Genomic DNA, 19,745 nt, shown 5'->3' on the forward strand with positions numbered 1-19,745 from the left:
ATGTCATAATTTATTTTTCCGATAAATGCTCTCATATTTTAGGGATGGGACATATTTTTTCGTTGTTCTGAGAGTGATTTGATTTGAACAACGTACAAATATAAGTGTTCGCTCAGGAAATTTTGTGTGAAGAATTAGGTAGTTTTTTCATAGTTAAGGGTCAAACAACGAACAGAGAGCGAATCAAGTGCAGTGGAAACGCCACATTATCCTCAAAATCGTAAAATGTCGGAAATTATATATAGGTTTTCCTTTTCTCCATATTAATTGAATACATAATCAATAGATTAATATAAATGCATCCAAATAAATTATTTTTGCTTTCCTAGAAGTGGCACAACTTTATTCGGCTTATTAAACAATCGACATACGTCTTCGTTACTAAGGTATTTATCGACTAGTCCGATATGTTTTTGACGTTTACGAGCAATGCCATCGCCATTTGTAAAGTACCAACGGCGATTAATTTATATGAGGGGCTGTGGTCTTTATTTACGCGTCATAAAAAGAAGTGTATTTTCTTTTTGTTGAAAATTTGTTTTCATAAAAATAATTGCAAGGAAATAATAACGCAAGTGTAAATGGTTAGTTAACGTTCGTTGAGGAAAAGTACAATAAATCAGTTATTATCAATTGAAGAACCTGTAAAAATTAATGAAAGTGGGACACACAGCTGCACCAATACTAAAAAGGAAATGCTATGATGAGAAAAACGTGAAAAAGGAGAAAACCTGCCAAGCAAATAAATTCGGTTCGGCAATTCTTGCACTTTATTGAATTCGTGAAAAATATAAAAAGAGAATTATTTTATTATTTAATATTCATTGAGTGTCATTCTTCTAAAACAATTCAATGTCCGCGTTTGGATGGTTGTGCATTTTGGTTCGTGTTTAATTGTTCGTCGTTTTTAACATCGTTTTATTGCTACATAATTTACATGTATGCTAAACTAGTTTTGTTTGTCGTTAATAGACTGGTAAAGGATTTGACACAATTTTGAGGAAAAAATATAATTTATGAATCTTTTAATATGTCCCAGTGTTCTTGAATTATGATTGAAATTGTATTTTTCCTGAGAATGGAGAAGCGCAAACAGAACGCCACATTTCTCCGCTTTCGTACACGATATTGCCAGACTAAAAATATTCATTTATTGCTCCCAAAATTTTGTGCGGGATAAGTTTTTCATGCATACAAAACTAATTCTTTCGTTTTTAACAGATACTCTGTTCTAAGCCTTTATGGCTATTTGTAAAATGAACGAACTGTAGTATATTGTATGCAATGTTTTATAAAAAAAAAAATAAAACATATATGACTAGTAACTCGTTTTTGGCGTTTTTAAAGTTTTCTTGAAAGTTGTCATCACTGTTTACGCTTATTTTTACTGTGCCGCGTTTATGGCTTTTGTAAGAACTGTAAATTTGCTCGTGTTTGTGTGTGTTTTCTTTCTTGCTACAGCTAAATTTTCTTTGTATTCCTACGTTTGGTTTGTTGGCATGTCAGACATAAATGTATCGAATGATTTTTTTTCTCGCGTGTAAAATTTGTTCGTTTTGCTAAGTTTTGATGTCGGAGCTATTTGTTGCTGTTGTTTATGCGCATCTGAAGGTTGTGTGAAGATGTGCAATCGATATATTTTTCATAATATACAAATGCAATTGCTTGTTCGACTATTGAATCGACGTGCAAAGGCTTGAATATAGCAAATAGAAATCAAATCGTAATTATTTAATGATAAAAAGTTCACGCTAGTCTTAGCCAAATCCAACTAAATAGCATTTACTATTTTGTATTGTGTCGTGTGTTATAGTGGATATTCGATTTTCCTCGTAACGTTTCGTCTTTTTTCGTCGTTTGATGTTTTGTTCTCTATGTGCTTATTCATCTCTTCCTTTGCCTTTTGACCATATTTAATGCACGAACAATTCATTTTTCGCATCGAATGGATGTGGTATGAGTAAAATGTAACTGTGTTTGTATTTTCAGACAGTGAAATATGTATGTGCAGTGTGTTTTGTAAAATGGGATTTTGCAAATGAATGTTTGTTCCAAGTCGTGTGGCTTAAATGTCTGTGCTTGTATTGTCTGGTTTCGCATTGTCTTGATACCCAAAACCCATGTGCGTATTATTGGGCTTTTGTTTAAACTTTTACTTTTTGTCAAACTTTGGTACATTGTTCGTTTTATATTGTAAAAACATAAGGTCGGTTAAGTAGTGGTTAGCAATGTTTATTGGATATACTGATGCCTATAGCATCCCTTGAACTGGTCCAAACAAAAATGTTATATTCTCTTTAATTCGAACAAGGTCAGAAATATTGCTTTGTCGGTTTTTTATGCAAAGAACGACTCTAATGGCCAATAACCAGATGAAAATGTGTCTTTAAATTTATTTCTTTATATTTCTGTTGAGATATCTAAATTTTATAGATGGTTATCCATATACATGTAAAATAAACAAGAGACGTTTGAGCACCATTGTACAGATTATTTTCTAGTTTTAAATGAAAAGTAGGTAACAATCTTTAATGACAATAATTGACAATTTTCAGTAGCGGATGTTTGTTAGCGTTAAGCGAAGAAATTGTGGGCATCATTTGGAAGTTCTATTATTGAATTGAGCTTCTGCAAGATTATATTCTATGTTGTATATAAATGTAAAGCACAACACATCTAAATTATTTTGTTTAATTCATATGCAATATTAAGGTTTGATGTTGAAACAATAATATGCAAATATAAATATAATCAATAACAAGACTATTTCCACAGATACTGTGTCCTGATAAAAGTAATCTTCACGTAAACAAGCTGTTAAAAATTGTTCATTAATACGAAGGTATTATAAACTAGCTAGCAAAGAAATTTTTGAAAAGGATTTTCATGTTTATATTCGTGTCAAAGGTAAGACAAAAAACAAAAACAATTTACACATATTAATATTTTTTCTTTGCAGCTTGTTAATTCGTATGGATAATAACCAAATTATTGCGTAATGATGGTGTATTTGCAGCGGTAAATATTATCGTTTCAACACCAGAAAGCCCGCCGTAATTGGTAAAAGTAAGGACATCCGTCCAGGAGTACTGGGCATAATACGTTGGGAAAAAACAAAGTTATTCACACTTAAGCAATGAGTGTTACAAACCGAAGGAAATCGACGGATTCGGAAACAAATTCTGCAGCTCGCGCAACAAACGACGATCAACGCCATCAACAATTGTTATCTTATATAAGTTGCAGACAAGCAGCTACTGCTTCGAAAAGAAATAATAGATCAGGCATTGAAGAAGACCAAGAGCAATTAGTGAGTTCGACTTCAACGGATATTTTATTACCTTTGCAGGCTGAAGGTGAAGGAGAAGAAGTATCCATTGATTTGGAAACAGTGGTTACGTCTTCAGTGCGAATTAGCAGTACCTCGAACAATTATGGTAATATAGCAGACTCTTTAGAGGAATTAAATTTGCCATCAACATCTGGCAATGCAAGAGCAGAAATCCAATTTTCATCTTTAAATCGTGTAAATGCTAAGATCATTAACCACCGATCAATGAGACCTCTATCCAATGAAATGGGAACCAATGATAGTAACGTGAGAGTCGTAAATGACACATTGGTCAGAGTCTCTAACCGCAGTCCTACAGACGGCAATGCTGGTTTAAGTGATCGTGATGATCAATCAACTTCTTCAAATAATAATGTTGTGGGTTCCTTATCCCATGGTGACAAAAATAAAATCAAACTTAAACTGCCAAAACTGACAGCTAGCGAATCTCACGATACTGCATCAAATGATGAAGATATACGCAAAGTGGAACCACTAAAAATAAATTTACTAAGCACGCAGCATCACAGCACTAATAATGCTCATCACACCCCTAAAATAATTTTTAAACCAATTATGAAGGAACCCGCCAATGAAGTTTTAATATCGTCCGAAGAATGTTCTTCATCAGCTGAGGATGAAATAGTTTCTAACATAAACATTAGTGATCCCCACATTTTACCGAAGTTAACCATTCGATCAAAAAATGAGGACAATGGTTCCTCACATACAACGGTGGTTCCAAAGCTAACTATCAAAATCAACGACACGACCTCGATTGAAACTCAAAATTCAACATCGGCTGCTAACACACCACCATTACCAAAGTTAACCATTAAGACAGGAACAGACGGTCACACCGAATCTATTATTTCGAATATTTCTCCTGCTTCATCGACAACATCAGCATCTTCATCAGTGGGCTCGTCGTCCTTAACGTCCCCAGCTGTTCCTAGTTCACCTGCAGTATCAACAACATTAACTTTACCAAAATTTACTATAAAGCCCCTGCCAAAAGCAAATGAGCAACCTTCTATACCCAAATTTTGTATAAAGACTAATATGCTGTGTACGGAAATGTCAGAGGATTCAGCACTTTCAAAAATACCCAAATTGACTATAAAAACTGGACAGGAACATGCAGTTATTATCACACAACGAAATGATCACATGAATGCGGCAGGAATACCAAAGCTGACAATAAAAACGAAGTCCTTGGATATTCCAGATGATACAAGCACAGACACTGGCAGTGTTGTAATGGAAAAAATTCCTAAACTTACAATAAAAACCAATATGCCAAATGAAACATTAAAGTCCAATAAAATAAAAGGTACTCCAGAAGCATCGCCTGACAATATTATTTTGGAATCACCTAAGCAACAGGCTGTGCCTAAGATAACAATAAGCAGACAATCGCTTCAAATGGATAAGCAGTTTGATAATAGAGAAGGTGTGACGAAAATGACAATAAAGTCACTTAATCATTCAGACTTTTCAATAAAATATCCATTGAATCGACCGTCCTCAACTGAAGAAAGTGGTATCAGCGATGACGCAGAGCAGGAAGATTATGAAACAGAACATAATAAAACTGTACCAAAACTAACTATAAAAAATTTGGGATCACCTCAGCTCAAAATTGTGGCCGATGCACACTCAGATTTAAATAAAAATGCTAACCCCTTAAGTGCTACTGCTGAAGTAGACGATTTTAGTGATCTTTTGAATGTTGAAAACGTTGGTGAAGAGTCAAGTAACTCCCAAGAGTTTTGTGGGTTTAATGACCAACTTGTCAATGACTGTTCCGCTAACATTGCCATGGCTAACGAAAGATCTACTAACATACATCGTAATTCCGATGATATGGATATTGATGAGAGTCTTAAAATGCAACATGAACCACAAATTTTCCAAAACGCCTCCCATATGAAAGATAAGCCGCCGTCTACCACACATGAAGCGGAATGCAACGGCGGCGGGACATTAAATGAATATCCTAAAACTGAAAATATTATCGATACTGTGGATTTAACTTCTTCTGCAGGGAGTTCGCCAGCTCAACTTAGTCAATTTGATTACAATGACGATGAAGAAGAAAGAAAATCTACTGCTTTATGTAACGACGTAGTGCCTTCAACAAGCATTTTGATGGAGCGACTGCAAAGAGAAACATCAGTTATAAAAAAAGTTATTGCTGAAGGCAGTCCAATGGACAATACCCCAACACTACCTATGGCAAATCCTGCGAACAATTCATCAACTTCACTTAAATATCCTCAGTTAACGGAACGGCTACTTACTAATGGTTCGACGCTCGATAATTTAGCCACGAGTCTTACACAATCTAATAGCAACAGCGAGGAGAATATTATTGATTCTATAGAAATCCTCGATTCTCCTGAATGCAGCTCTCAAAATTCGTCTGACGCCCAATTTGATAATACCTGTTCTACTAATGTCAACAAGGAAATTCAAAATGGGTTGCGTTACACAAAAGAGGCTCACCTTCTTGCCATGAATAACAACAATGTAAGCTTGAAAAGACAGGCGTCTCTTGATAGTGAAAATTCAAATCAATTTAATATAAATGTAGACAATGGGCTAAAAGAACTGCCCTCTAAATTGAGAAAATTAGAAAATGACAATTACAACACAGGCAAAACAGTCAGTGAAAGTAACTCTACACATAGAGAAAACTTCGATGAAAATTTCGAGCAGGATACGTCCACCCCTGTGTTAGAAAATAATCCTTTAAATATTTCAACTATTTCACAAACTGGACTTCCTATCCATCAGCGGTTGCGAAAGCAAAAACATGAACATTTACTACCCATTCCAGCAGACGAAGTTGGCAACACAATACAATCTAACTCTGAAGATGATGTTCAGTGCCAGAATGATAATTCGACACCTATTATTAAGAAAAGAGGTCGACCAAAAAAATCAGATGTTGTTGCGATTCCTTCAAAAACCAAAGAAGAAACAACCACAAATGTAACGGCAAATGCTGTTGACAATAAATCACGAAGAGTTCAATTGTTACGAAAGCGATTAGCAATAGATATGGTAGACGCCGAGCAACCAATAGTAGCCACTGCTCTAGTTGATTCTGTTAAAGATGGCGAGGGTGTAATCGAACATCAAAATAATGTGGATGCTGCAAAGCGTGAAAGAAATTTAAGAACGCCTTTGAGAACTTCAAGAAGAAGTAATACACCAAATACCCTCCAAATTGAATCCCGACTCGCCACCGGGAAGCTAATAGCTCCTCTTGATGGCAGGAGAGCGGTAAAAGAAATCGAAACCGAAAGTGATTTTAACCACTTTCTAGAGTCAAATTCATCAGTATCATCTGTTAGCTCTCACATTTCGTCCACAGCAAACATCAACACAACAACTATCTTAAATAGTGCAAGCACCTCAATGCCTTCACAAATCGATTTGACAATGTCCTCTTCATCAAGTAGTAGCAATGGTAGTACAACGAACACAATAACAACAGTTGAGGCAACTTCCATGCTTCCGCCCACAACGATATTATCGTCTGATCCTCTGCCGGATGTTGTGTTTAAACCTAATGATTTTTCTTCAATGATGGCAACCCAACAACTGCACGAATCGGCTCTTTCTGTACACACGAAATCAAGATTTGATGAATCGCAAAATGAAGAAGTACAAGGTGAATTTAGCGGTGCAGATAATTCAGAAGGTCAGTATATTCAAAATTAATTGATTAAATAATTCATTAATGAAATATTTACAAACATATGTTTGTATTCAGACGATTCCACAAGTTCATCTACTACTTTATGCCGAGGTAGAGGTCGTCTTCGGGGAGTACGAGGCGGACGTACTCCTGGACGAGGTAATCGTCCTCATAATTTGGGTCGGGGTTCCACCGGAACGGCAAAATCAATAGCTATGAATAGGCCGCGATGTGTAGGTGCCCTAAAGCACACGCCAGACCCAGAGAGGATAAAAGGATTGTATAGTCCGGTAAGTAGATTTTAAAAATAACATTACGTTCGTAACTTTATGCGCATTAATGTCATCGCCATTTTGTTCGTAAATATTTGTTAACGTGTCAATGGCCCCACAATTTGTTTCGATCTAAACTATTTGCAAAATTGCTACTTTGATGGGCTATAGCCAGAGATCTTCTGGAGTGAGTTGGGTAGGTTTGGCTGTGCAATTAAAGAGGTGCAGCGTATCGTGTGGGACTGTATCACACATCGGGCAGGCGTTACGCACATCTTCATCAATTCGTGCCCACTACGAATTAAGACGAGTACACCATTCTGAACGTAAATGCACCAAAACTACCCTGGTTAGTCTAGGCAGCTGACGCTCTTTAGCTGCATTGAAAGGGGGGGGGGGGGGGGGGACTCCGAGGACGGCATTCATTTTATAATTGCTAATAGCATCTGCGACTGCATCGGTACCATGTGGTAAAAAGTGTGGCCGTTGATTTCCTTGCGGATATTTTCATATTCCTTTCGCATATGTCATCGACCACTGGGCCCGACGCCATGATCGTACAATCATCCGCATATGTTACGATCTCTATGCCGTCTGGAGTGCGAGGAATTCCGGAAAGGTAGAGGTTAAACAGTTCCGCAGATATCACCCCAACTTGTTAAACTCCCTGTCTCACTCTACGGGCTTTGGACTTCTTGTTTCGGAATTCCACGTACGTGTGGCATCCACACATATAGTTTCTCTTACCGTTATATAAAAAATGAACATAAACCCGTAGCTATTTTGATGTTCCAGAGTACTTAGTCTTAACCCCATAATTGTTTTTTTTTTTTATAAAAACAAGGTTGTTTTTATTATTGGAGAAAGATGGTAATGTTTACCAGGGGATTAGGGAGGTTTTTGTCTGGGAATATATATATTAATAGTTTTTGAAATATACTCATAAAAATGACGCTTTCAACAGTAGGTGCCTCGGACCTTAACACTTAAAACAATCGCAGACAATAGAAGAGATTCAATGTGACCTATCTGCAACAAAGAACTGTTTACTGAGCCCAAGTTTTTACTGAATATATTAAAAATGCGTTGTAAAGAAGAATTTAAATTGCAAACATTAAGCAAACGTTTTACATTAATAGTTTTTGGAATATATTCATACAAAGTACGCTTTCAAGGGTAGGTTCTTCGGATCGTTGTCTAAAAAATGAACATAAACCCCTAGCTATTTTGATGTTGTAGATTACTTAGGCTTAATCCCATAATTGTTTTTTTTAACAAGGTTGTTTTTATTGGAGATAGGTGGTTATGTTTACCAGGGGATTAGGGAGGTTTTTGTCTTGGGATATGCATTAGTTTTTGAAATATATTCATACAATTGACGCATTCAACAGTAGGTACTTCCGACCTTAATACTTAAAACTATCGCAGACAATAGAAGAGATTCAATGTGACCGATCTGCAACAAAGGACTTTACTGAGCACAAGTTTTTACTGAATATATTAGAAATGAGTTTTAAAGAAGAATTTTACTTGCAAGCATGTGATCGGCGGTATAAGCAAAAGACTCTTTTTATACTACATACTTATATAAATTGTAAACATTAAGCCATGTTTTACATTAATAGTTTTTAGATAGGCTTAATCCCATAATAGTTTTTTTTTATAAAAACAAGGCTGTTTTTATTATAAGAAAAAGATTGTTATGTTTACCAGGGGATTAGGGAGGTTTTTGTCTGGGGATATACATTAATAGTTTTTGAAATATACTCATACAACTGACGTATTCAACAGTAGATACTTCGGACCATAACACTTAAAACAATCGCAGACAAAGGAGGAGATTCTAAGTGGCCGATCTGCAAAAGTTTTACAATAATAGTTTTCTCAAATATATTCATATAAATGATGCATTCAAAGTTGGGTTCTTCGGACCGTTGTCTAAAAATGAAAATAAACCCGTTGTTATTTTGATGTTGCAGAATATTAAGGCTAAATCCCAAAATTGTTTCTTTTTTATAAAAACAACGTTGTTTTTATTATTGGAGAAATATAGTAATGTGTACCCGTGAATGAGGAAGGAAATATCATGGTTTCAGCAACCAATCCTTGTCAGTTCCCTTGGTTTTTGTCTGAGGTATACATTAATAGTTTTTGAAATATTTTCATACAATTGCCGCATTCAACAGTTGATACTTCGGACCTTAAGACTTAAAACAATCGCAGTCAAAGGAGGAGATTCTAAGTGACTGATATGCACCGAAGAACTGTTTACTGAGCACAAGTTTTGACTAAATATGTTAGGAATGCGTTGTAGATTAGAGTTTTACTTGCAAGCATGTGATCGGTGGTATATGCAACAAATTTATTCATATAAATGACGATTTCGAGAGTGGGTCTTTCGGCCGTTGTCCAAAAAATTAACATAAACCCGTAGTTGTTTTGATGTTGCAAAATAGTTAGGCTTAATCCCAAAATTGTTTTCTTTTATAAAAATACGATTGCTTGTATTATTGGAGAAAGATGGTAATGTTTACCAGGCGATTAGGAGGTAATACCATAGTTTCACCCACCAATCCTTATCAATTCCCTTGGTTTTTGTCTGGGGATATAGTTTTTGAAATATACTCATACAGTTAACGCAATCAACAGTTGGTACTTCGGAACTTAATACTTGAAACAAACGCAGATAATGAAAGGGATTCAATGTGACCTATCTGCAACGAAGAACTGTTTACTGAGCTCGAGTTTTTACTTAATATGTCAGAAATGCGTTTTAAAGAAGAATTTTACTCTTAAGCATATGATCGGCAAAAGCTTTACATTAATAGTTTTTTGAAATATATTCATACAAATGACGCTTTCAAGGGTGGGTTCTTCGGACCGTTGTCTAAAAAATGGACATAACCCCGTAGTTATTTTGATGTTGCAGAATAGTTAGGCTTAATCCCATATTTTTTTTGTAAAAACAAGGTTGCTTTTATTATTGGAGAAAGATGGCAATGTTTACCAAGGCATTAAGGAGGTAATACCATGGTTTCAGCCACCAATCCATATCAGTTACCTTGGGTTTTGTCTGGGGATATATTTTTTGAAATATACTCATAGAAATGACGCATTCAACAGTACGAACTTCCGACCTTAATACTTAAAACTATCGCAGACAATAGAAGAGATCCAATGCGTCATACAAATGACGCTTTCAAGGGTGGGTTCTTCGGACCGTTGTCTAAAAAATGGACATAAACCCGTAGTTATTTTGATGTTGCAGAATAGTTAGGCTTAATCCCATATTTTTTTTTTTAAAACAAGGTTGCTATTTTGATGTTGCAGAATAGTTAGGCTTAATCCCATATTTTTTTTGTAAAAACAAGGTTGCTTTTATTATTGGAGAAAGATGGCAATGTTTACCAAGGCATTAAGGAGGTAATACCATGGTTTCAGCCACCAATCCATATCAGTTACCTTGGGTTTTGTCTGGGGATATATTTTTTGAAATATACTCAGAAATGACGCATTCAACAGTAGGAACTTCCGAACTTAATACTTAAAACTATCGCAGACAATAGAAGAGATCCAATGCGTCATACAAATGACGCTTTCAAGGGTGGGTTCTTCGGACCGTTGTCTAAAAAATGGACATAAACCGTTGTTATTTTGATGTTGCAGAATAGTTAGGCTTAATCCCATAATTGTTTTTTATAAAAACAAGGTTGCTTTTATTATTGGAGAAAGATGCTAATGTTTACCAAGGGATTAAGGAGGTAATACCATGGTTTCAGCCACCAATCCATAACAGTTCCTCTGGTTTTTGTCTGGGGATATAGGTTTTGAAATATACTCATACAAATGACGCATTCAATCGTAGATACTTCCGACCTTAATACTTAAAACTATCGCAGATAATAGAAGGGATTCAATGTGACCTATCTGCAACGAAGAACTGTTTACTGACCTCGAGTTTTTACTTAATATCTAAGAAAAGCGTTTCAAAGATGAATTTTACTTACAAGCATATGATCAGCGGTATATGCAACAGACTGTCTTCATGCTTTATACTTATATAAATTGTAAACATTAAGCAACAATTTATACCGTTGTCTAAAAAATGAATATAAACCCAAGACTTGATACCGTAGTTATTTTGATGTGGCAGAATAGTTAGGCTTAATCCCATAATTGTTTTTTTATAAAACAAGGTTGTTTTTATTAATAGAGAAAGGTGGTAATGTTTACAAGAGGACAAGCCACCAATCCTTATCAGTTCCTTTGATTTTTTGTCTGGGGATATACATTAATAGTTTTTGAAATATACTCATACAATTGAGGTATTAAACAGTAGGTACTTCGGACCTTAACAATTAAAACAATCGCAAACAAAGGAGGAGATTCTAAGTGGCCGATTTGCAAAAGTTTTACAATAATAGTTTTCTCAAATATATTCATATAAATGATGCATTCAAGTTTGGGTTCTTCGGACCGTTGTCTTAAAAATGAACATAAACCCGTAGTTATTTTGATGTTGCAGAATATTAAGGCTTAATACCAAATTTGTTTTCTTTTTATAAAAACTAGGTTGCTTTTATTGTTGGAAAAATATAGTAATGTGTACCCGTGGATGAGGAAGGAAATATCATGGTTTCAGCAACCAATCCTTATCAGTTACCTTCGTCTTTGTCTGGGGTATACATTAATAGTTTTAGAAATATACTCATACTATTGACGCATTCAACAGTTGATACTTCGGACCTTAACACTTAAAACAATCGCAGACAAAGGAGGAGATTCTAAGTGACCGATCTGCACCGAAGAACGGTTTACTGAGCACAAGTTTTGCAAGCATGTGATCCGGCGGTATATGTAACAGACTCTTTTTTACTACATACTTATATAAATTGTAAACATTAAGCAAAATTTTTACATTAATAGTTTATTCAAATATATTCATATAAATGACACATTCGAGGGTGGGTTCTTCGGACCGTTGTCTAAAAAATTGACAGAAACCCGTAGTTATTTTGATGTTGCATAAAAGTTAGGCTTAATTCCATAATTTGTTTTTTTATATAAACATAAGGTTGCTTTTATTATTGGAGAAAAATGGCAATGTTTACCAAGGCATTAAGGAGGTAATACCATGGTTTCAGCCACCAATCCATATCAGTTACCTTGGGTTTTGTCTGGGGATATATTTTTTGAAATATACTCATAGAAATGACGCATTCAACAGTAGGAACTTCCGACCTTAATACTTAAAACTATCGCAGACAATAGAAGAGATCCAATGCGTCATACAAATGACGCTTTCAAGGGTGGGTTCTTCGGACCGTTGTCTAAAAAATGGACATAAACCCGTAGTTATTTTGATGTTGCAGAATAGTTAGGCTTAATCCCATATTTTTTTATAAAAACAAGGTTGCTATTTTGATGTTGCAGAATAGTTAGGCTTAATCCCATATTTTTTTGTAAAAACAAGGTTGCTTTTATTATTGGAGAAAGATGGCAATGTTTACCAAGGCATTAAGGAGGTAATACCATGGCTTCAGCCACCAATCCATATCAGTTACCTTGGGTTTTGTCTGGGGATATTCATAGAAATGACGCATTCAGCAGTAGGAACTTCCGACCTTAATACTTAAAACTATCGCAGACAATAGAAGAGATCCAATGCGTCATACAAATGACGCTTTCAAGGGTGGGTTCTTCGGACCGTTGTCTAAAAAATGGACATAAACCCGTAGTTATTTTGATGTTGCAGAATAGTTAGGCTTAATCCCATATTTTTTTTTTTAAAACAAGGTTGCTATTTTGATGTTGCAGAATAGTTAGGCTTAATCCCATATTTTTTTTGTAAAAACAAGGTTGCTTTTATTATTGGAGAAAGATGGCAATGTTTACCAAGGCATTAAGGAGGTAATACCATGGTTTCAGCCACCAATCCATATCAGTTACCTTGGGTTTTGTCTGGGGATATATTTTTTGAAATATACTCAGAAATGACGCATTCAACAGTAGGAACTTCCGAACTTAATACTTAAAACTATCGCAGACAATAGAAGAGATCCAATGCGTCATACAAATGACGCTTTCAAGGGTGGGTTCTTCGGACCGTTGTCTAAAAAATGGACATAAACCGTTGTTATTTTGATGTTACAGAATAGTTAGGATTAATCCCATAATTGTTTTTTATAAAAACAAGGTTGCTTTTATTATTGGAGAAAGATGCTAATGTTTACCAAGGGATTAAGGAGGTAATACCATGGTTTCAGCCACCAATCCATAACAGTTCCTCTGGTTTTTGTCTGGGGATATAGGTTTTGAAATATACTCATACAAATGACGCATTCAATCGTAGATACTTCCGACCTTAATACTTAAAACTATCGCAGATAATAGAAGGGATTCAATGTGACCTATCTGCAACGAAGAACTGTTTACTGACCTCGAGTTTTTACTTAATATCTAAGAAAAGCGTTTCAAAGATGAATTTTACTTACAAGCATATGATCAGCGGTATATCCAACAGACTGTCTTCATGCTTTATACTTATATAAATTGTAAACATTAAGCAACAATTTATACCGTTGTCTAAAAAATGAATATAAACCCAAGACTTGATACCGTAGTTATTTTGATGTGGCAGAATAGTTAGGCTTAATCCCATAATTGTTTTTTTATAAAACAAGGTTGTTTTTATTAAAAGAGAAAGGTGGTAATGTTTACAAGAGGACAAGCCACCAATCCTTATCAGTTCCTTTGATTTTTGTCTGGGGTTATACATTAATAGTTTTTGAAATATACTCATACAATTGAGGTATTAAACAGTAGGTACTTCGGACCTTAACAATTAAAACAATCGCAAACAATGGAGGAGATTCTAAGTGGCCGATTTGCAAAAGTTTTACAATAATAGTTTTCTCAAATATATTCATATAAATGATGCATTCAAGTTTGGGTTCTTCGGACCGTTGTCTTAAAAATGAACATAAACCCGTAGTTATTTTGATGTTGCAGAATATTAAGGCTTAATACCAAATTTGTTTTCTTTTTATAAAAACTAGGTTGCTTTTATTGTTGGAAAAATATAGTAATGTGTACCCGTGGATGAGGAAGGAAATATCATGGTTTCAGCAACCAATCCTTATCAGTTACCTTCGTCTTTGTCTGGGGTATACATTAATAGTTTTAGAAATATACTCATACTATTGACGCATTCAACAGTTGATACTTCGGACCTTAACACTTAAAACAATCGCAGACAAAGGAGGAGATTCTAAGTGACCGATCTGCACCGAAGAACGGTTTACTGAGCACAAGTTTTGCAAGCATGTGATCCGGCGGTATATGTAACAGACTCTTTTTTACTACATACTTATATAAATTGTAAACATTAAGCAAAATTTTTACATTAATAGTTTATTCAAATATATTCATATAAATGACACATTCGAGGGTGGGTTCTTCGGACCGTTGTCTAAAAAATTGACAGAAACCCGTAGTTATTTTGATGTTGCATAAAAGTTAGGCTTAATTCCATAATTTGTTTTTTTTATATAAACATAAGGTTGCTTTTATTATTGGAGAAAAATGGCAATGTTTACCAAGGCATTAAGGAGGTAATACCATGGTTTCAGCCACCAATCCATATCAGTTACCTTGGGTTTTGTCTGGGGATATATTTTTTGAAATATACTCATAGAAATGACGCATTCAACAGTAGGAACTTCCGACCTTAATACGTAAGACTATCGAAGATAATAGAAGGGATTCAATGTGACCTATCTGCAACGAAGAACTGTTTACTGACCTCGAGTTTTTACTTAATATTTCAGAAATGCATTTTAAATATGAATTTTACTTACAAGCATATGGTCGGTGGTATATGCAACAGACCGTCTTCATGCTTTATACTTATATAAATTGTAAACATTAATCAACAATTTATACCATTGTCTAAAAAATTAATATAAACCCAGGACTTCATATCGTAGTTATTTTGATGTGGCAGAATAGTTAGGCTTAATCCCATAATTGTTTTTTTTTTCTTATAAAACAAGGTTGTTTTTATTAATAGAGAAAGGTGGCAATGTTTACCAGGGGACAAGCCATCAATCCGCATAAGTTCCATCGGTTTTGTTTTGAGGATATACATTAATAATTTATGAAATATACTCGTAAAATTGACACATTCAACGGTAGCTACTTCGGACCTTAACACTTAAAACAGTCGCAGACAATGGAAGGAATTCAAATTGACCTATCTGCAACGAAGAACTGTTTACTGAGCTCGAGTTTCTATTGAATATGTTAAACATGCGTTTTAAAGAAAAAATTTACTTCCAAACATATGATCGGCGGTACATACAACACACTGTTTTCATACTACATACTTATATAAATTGTAAACTTGAAGCAAAAGTTTTACATTAATAGTGTTTTGAAATATACTTGTACAAATGGCGCATTCAAGTGTGGGGGTTTCGGACCGTTGTCTAAAAATAGAACATAAATCTAGGACAAGTAGCTTATTGTTTGAAAATAGTTGAACAGATTATTTATATTTTTAGTAACTGAATATTGAATAAATATTGCTTACGTTCTTCACTTTGTAGGCACCCCAAGTATTCGAAGAGGATACCAGAATGAGCGCTGATTTATCACATTCTAGCATGCAGCCACAGTCTTCGCCACTGCATACAAGGTATACAATCAATAAATTATAAAATAATTATAAAATTATAACTGAAATCATGTGACTATTTTAAACTATTTCCAGCCAACCGGATTTTTATACTAATGAAGAATCCCAATCCTCTGTGATAAGTAATAACAGTATCTTGGATTCAAACATTTCTTTTTCATCGCAAAGTGCTTCTACTGCTAGGAAACCCATGAAAAAAAAGAAAATGGAAGTGTGTGTTGCAGAAGAGTAAGTAAGGCGATGTATAAACGTCTAGAGTTCTACTAACAATCAATTGTTGTTATTTCTGTTTTAGTGCGGAGTTTACGGTTGCCTCTATAGCTGAATATGATTGGCCACCACCAAAGGGCTGTTGTCCATCAAAAAATCGTGACACTTTTATGATTCAGGAACAAGTTGCCATGTACTTGGGCATAAAAAGCTTCAAACGGAAATATCCCGAATTGCCTCGGCGTCAAATAGATATGGAGGAGCGAAATTGGCTGCAAGAAAAAGGTCTGGTAACTGAAAAAATGTGCGATTTGGGTATAACAGCTGTATGGGCATCCGATATTTTGGACATTATGTATACCGACTTTTATGATAAATATGAAGAGTATAAGGATTTCGTGAGACAAAAACATTTGCGAGAAATAGAAGCTAAGCAAAAGTCCTTGGGTCTCAATGTAGCTGGAAGGGGCTTACAAGCACGTGAAAGAGCGTTATTATCTACCAGTAAATGGAACTCATATTTCAACCGAACGTAGGTATTTTAATGTATTATTTCCGACAGAAAATTAATGAACTATTGTTTCAGTCGCAAAGATGAACGTTTGTCTTTCCTCGATTTACAAACGTTAGTGGTTAATAAACCCTGCCCACGCACTGCTCCGATTTCGACAGTAATTAATCGGCCGGTTGCGGATGCTGTAGCATTAGCTGCTAAAGCTGAGAACATTGCAGAACCTCCTACTCTCCTGCAGCCACGTATTTGTGAACCTCGAAAACCGAGGGATTCTCATTACCCACTATCTCTGGTTCCTGGCCAATTTTGTGAGAAGTATTACAATTACTCAGCACTGGAACTAAGGTATCACATCAAAACATACATCTAAAGTGTAGGACGATTAAAAAAATATTTCTAAATATCCTTATACAGGAAAGTACCACTAAACACAATTTTGGAACTTCCATTTAAACTCTGGCAAGATAATGGGCAGGAAAATAACAGCTCTGATACGGACTCCGCAACCGAAAGTGTTGATAATAAAGTTGACCTGGCGGAATCAAGAACATTGTCAACAAAACGGCAAAACAAACGATGTGCACGTCTAAATCGTCCTTATGAAAATAGTTTTGCCGAATTTAAAATACCACCAATACCAGGTACTTCGGCATCGACAAGGAATTCTAGTGGTTCTTCTTCGTCAGATGAATCATCCTCAGAAAGTGTAAGTAAATATAATTTGGTTGCAAGCAGGATATAAAAATTTGTGCATATGATCATGTCCGCAGGATTCCGATTCTTCTTGTTCATCATCGTCATTGTCGTCAGAAGATGTTTCGGATGAAGAGGATTCCCCGGCTATCTGTGCGGTTTGTTTGCGCCCGCATAATCGCAATCTGAATGACATGCCAGAATTGTTTGTGCAATGCTATACATGCCGACGGAAAGGTAAGGCAGTTAAGTAAAGCAAACAATGCCTTCTGTTATTTTCAATATATGTTTTTCAGTTCACCCTAGCTGTATTGAGATGCCGCGGCGGATGACACTCCGTGTTCGCAATTACAATTGGCAATGTGCTGATTGTAAGTGCTGCATTAAATGCAAACAAAAACAGGATGGAAATAAAATGTTATATTGTGAACAATGCGATCGTGGTTTTCACATATATTGCCTTGGAATAAAGGCGGTGCCTGAAGGTAAGAAAATGATCTTTCACAGTGTAGTACATATAGATTCTAACTTCGAATTCTACTCTGATTATATTAAATCTAAAGTATACTTCATTTTGCGTAAAATATATTCTAGTAGGCCTTATTTTCCTACTTGGGTCAAAATTAGAACTACTCATACATTTTTGATGCCACAGATCCTTTATGTCATTGAAGTGTCAACAGGGACATCTGAATATAATTTGTTGGAATGGAAACGTAATCTAAATAGTGTAGCTAAGTTTGTCTAAGATGAACAGTCGTGAATATGTTTCGTCTTTTCTAATCTATTGTATATTGATCTGCATAACATGTTGTACCATAACATAACATATATGTTAAATAGAATTATCTATGAGCTCGTATATCTTTTAATATTATTACTTCTCTGTTCGGAAAAACTGTACTTTTACATCACCAGCTTTTAGAAGGTCATTTAGTATCCACTATGTCCTAAAGAAATACTCGGATATTTATATGTTTCGAAATTAAGTAGTGTTCACTAGAATGGATGTAGTTCATAAAAGCTTTTGTATTGGGGTCACCTTTCATAAGAAGTTTGCAGAAACAAAATTCCAGAGAACATAAATTACTAACATAATGCAACTTATTTATATAAATATATATTATTTGAAGCTAAGTTATATGGAAGGTAGTAAGAGTACTTATATATATATATATATATATATTTTTTTTTTGTTTTCCAGGCCGTTGGAGTTGCAATCGTTGCAGTATTTGTATGAGATGTGGGGCAACCACACCGGAAGGCATACCATCCTATAATCAGTTGTTGAACTCTCCAAGTGGAGATCAGGGTAAACAGCATCGCCATAAAAGGCTCAAATGGGTCAATGAATATCGCGTGGATCCGATTACAAAGGTTAAAGAACATACCTCTATGCTGTGTGTTCCGTGCGCCAAAATGAAAGCGACAAAGAGGAACCAAACATCATTTCACAACATTTCAAATGGACTTGCTCTTTCTCCAGGTGCGCGCGGTAGTGATCCAAGTAGTTCACCTGGTGTAGTATCTTCGATGACACCAACATTGAGTGCAGATGCAGCGTACACGGAAACCACAACGGAAGACACTGCGAGTAGCATTGGGTCGAACGTGAAACCAAGTGAGGAGTTAAGTTGTTCAGAGAAAAGTGAAAGCGGTATGCTTTTGACAAACTCTAAAAATGCCCCTCCGCCAGTAGTTGCCTGAGTGGGGGTTATACGGTGGCATTTTCCCAAGCCGCAGCCACCGAAGCAATCACCTTGTTCTTCAACGAATTTATAACAGACTAGTTCTAATGAGGAAGAACTTCGAAAAGAGCGCAGGTTGGGCAACAGAATATAGTTTTTACTTTAATATATTTATGTATTTTTTATTTTATGCGAATTAAAAATGGAAAAGTGCATTTATAAACATTACCAATTGGTTTGTTTTGTGGAAAAGAAAGTATATATGTAAATTCAGAACATGTTTTTGACTGATCTGTACGAATAATTTTTCTGATCCCCAAAATTGTATATTAAGTCACACAAATTACTTTTAATAAAATATGATAGTCCTTTCTAACAAATCAACTCGTGGTTTAATACTAGCACATTGATTAGCATCTCAAATCGAGAATAGCCAGAAGGAAAGTGTGCGAAGAATTTGCAGACATTCAATACAATAAAAACCCAAAAAGCCTAACATTGATGTGAGAACTCCACATTTATTTTCTACGACCAATATTTTACAACCACAATAAAGCTTCAATCATAATATACTGCATAAACAAATATATGCATATAGTGTAATACACCTCTGGACGTTTTTGGCTACAA

General features: G+C 35.2%; 1 protein-coding gene across 1 annotated transcript; it reads left to right on the forward strand.

The window, feature by feature from the left end:
• The first annotated feature begins 457 nt into the window (after window positions 1-457).
• LOC101901652 (supporter of activation of yellow protein) lies at window positions 458-19,495 on the forward strand. The gene is made up of 12 exons (XM_059122262.1): window positions 458-584; window positions 2,776-2,907; window positions 2,960-7,043; window positions 7,116-7,330; window positions 15,922-16,010; window positions 16,086-16,238; window positions 16,306-16,752; window positions 16,807-17,079; window positions 17,149-17,440; window positions 17,505-17,664; window positions 17,724-17,912; window positions 18,632-19,495. The coding sequence occupies exons 3-12, from the start codon at window positions 3,137-3,139 to the stop codon at window positions 19,132-19,134; spliced, it is 6,228 nt and encodes a 2,075-aa protein (XP_058978245.1). The 5' UTR covers window positions 458-584; window positions 2,776-2,907; window positions 2,960-3,136; the 3' UTR covers window positions 19,135-19,495.
• Window positions 19,496-19,745: the final 250 nt, after the last annotated feature.

Source organism: Musca domestica, unplaced genomic scaffold (assembly GCF_030504385.1).
Source record: "Musca domestica strain aabys unplaced genomic scaffold, Musca_domestica.polishedcontigs.V.1.1 20, whole genome shotgun sequence".
Taxonomy (NCBI): domain Eukaryota; kingdom Metazoa; phylum Arthropoda; class Insecta; order Diptera; family Muscidae; genus Musca; species Musca domestica.

Bases quoted from the DNA above. Each gene is read 5' to 3' on its own strand.
- LOC101901652 (XM_059122262.1), top strand. From the start codon at position 3,137: ATGAGTGTTACAAACCGAAGGAAATCGACGGATTCGGAAACAAATTCT. The intron at 7,044-7,115 runs GTCAGTATATTC...GTTTGTATTCAG, and splicing joins CGGTGCAGATAATTCAGAAG to ACGATTCCACAAGTTCATCT. The intron at 16,011-16,085 runs GTATACAATCAA...AACTATTTCCAG, and splicing joins TCTTCGCCACTGCATACAAG to CCAACCGGATTTTTATACTA.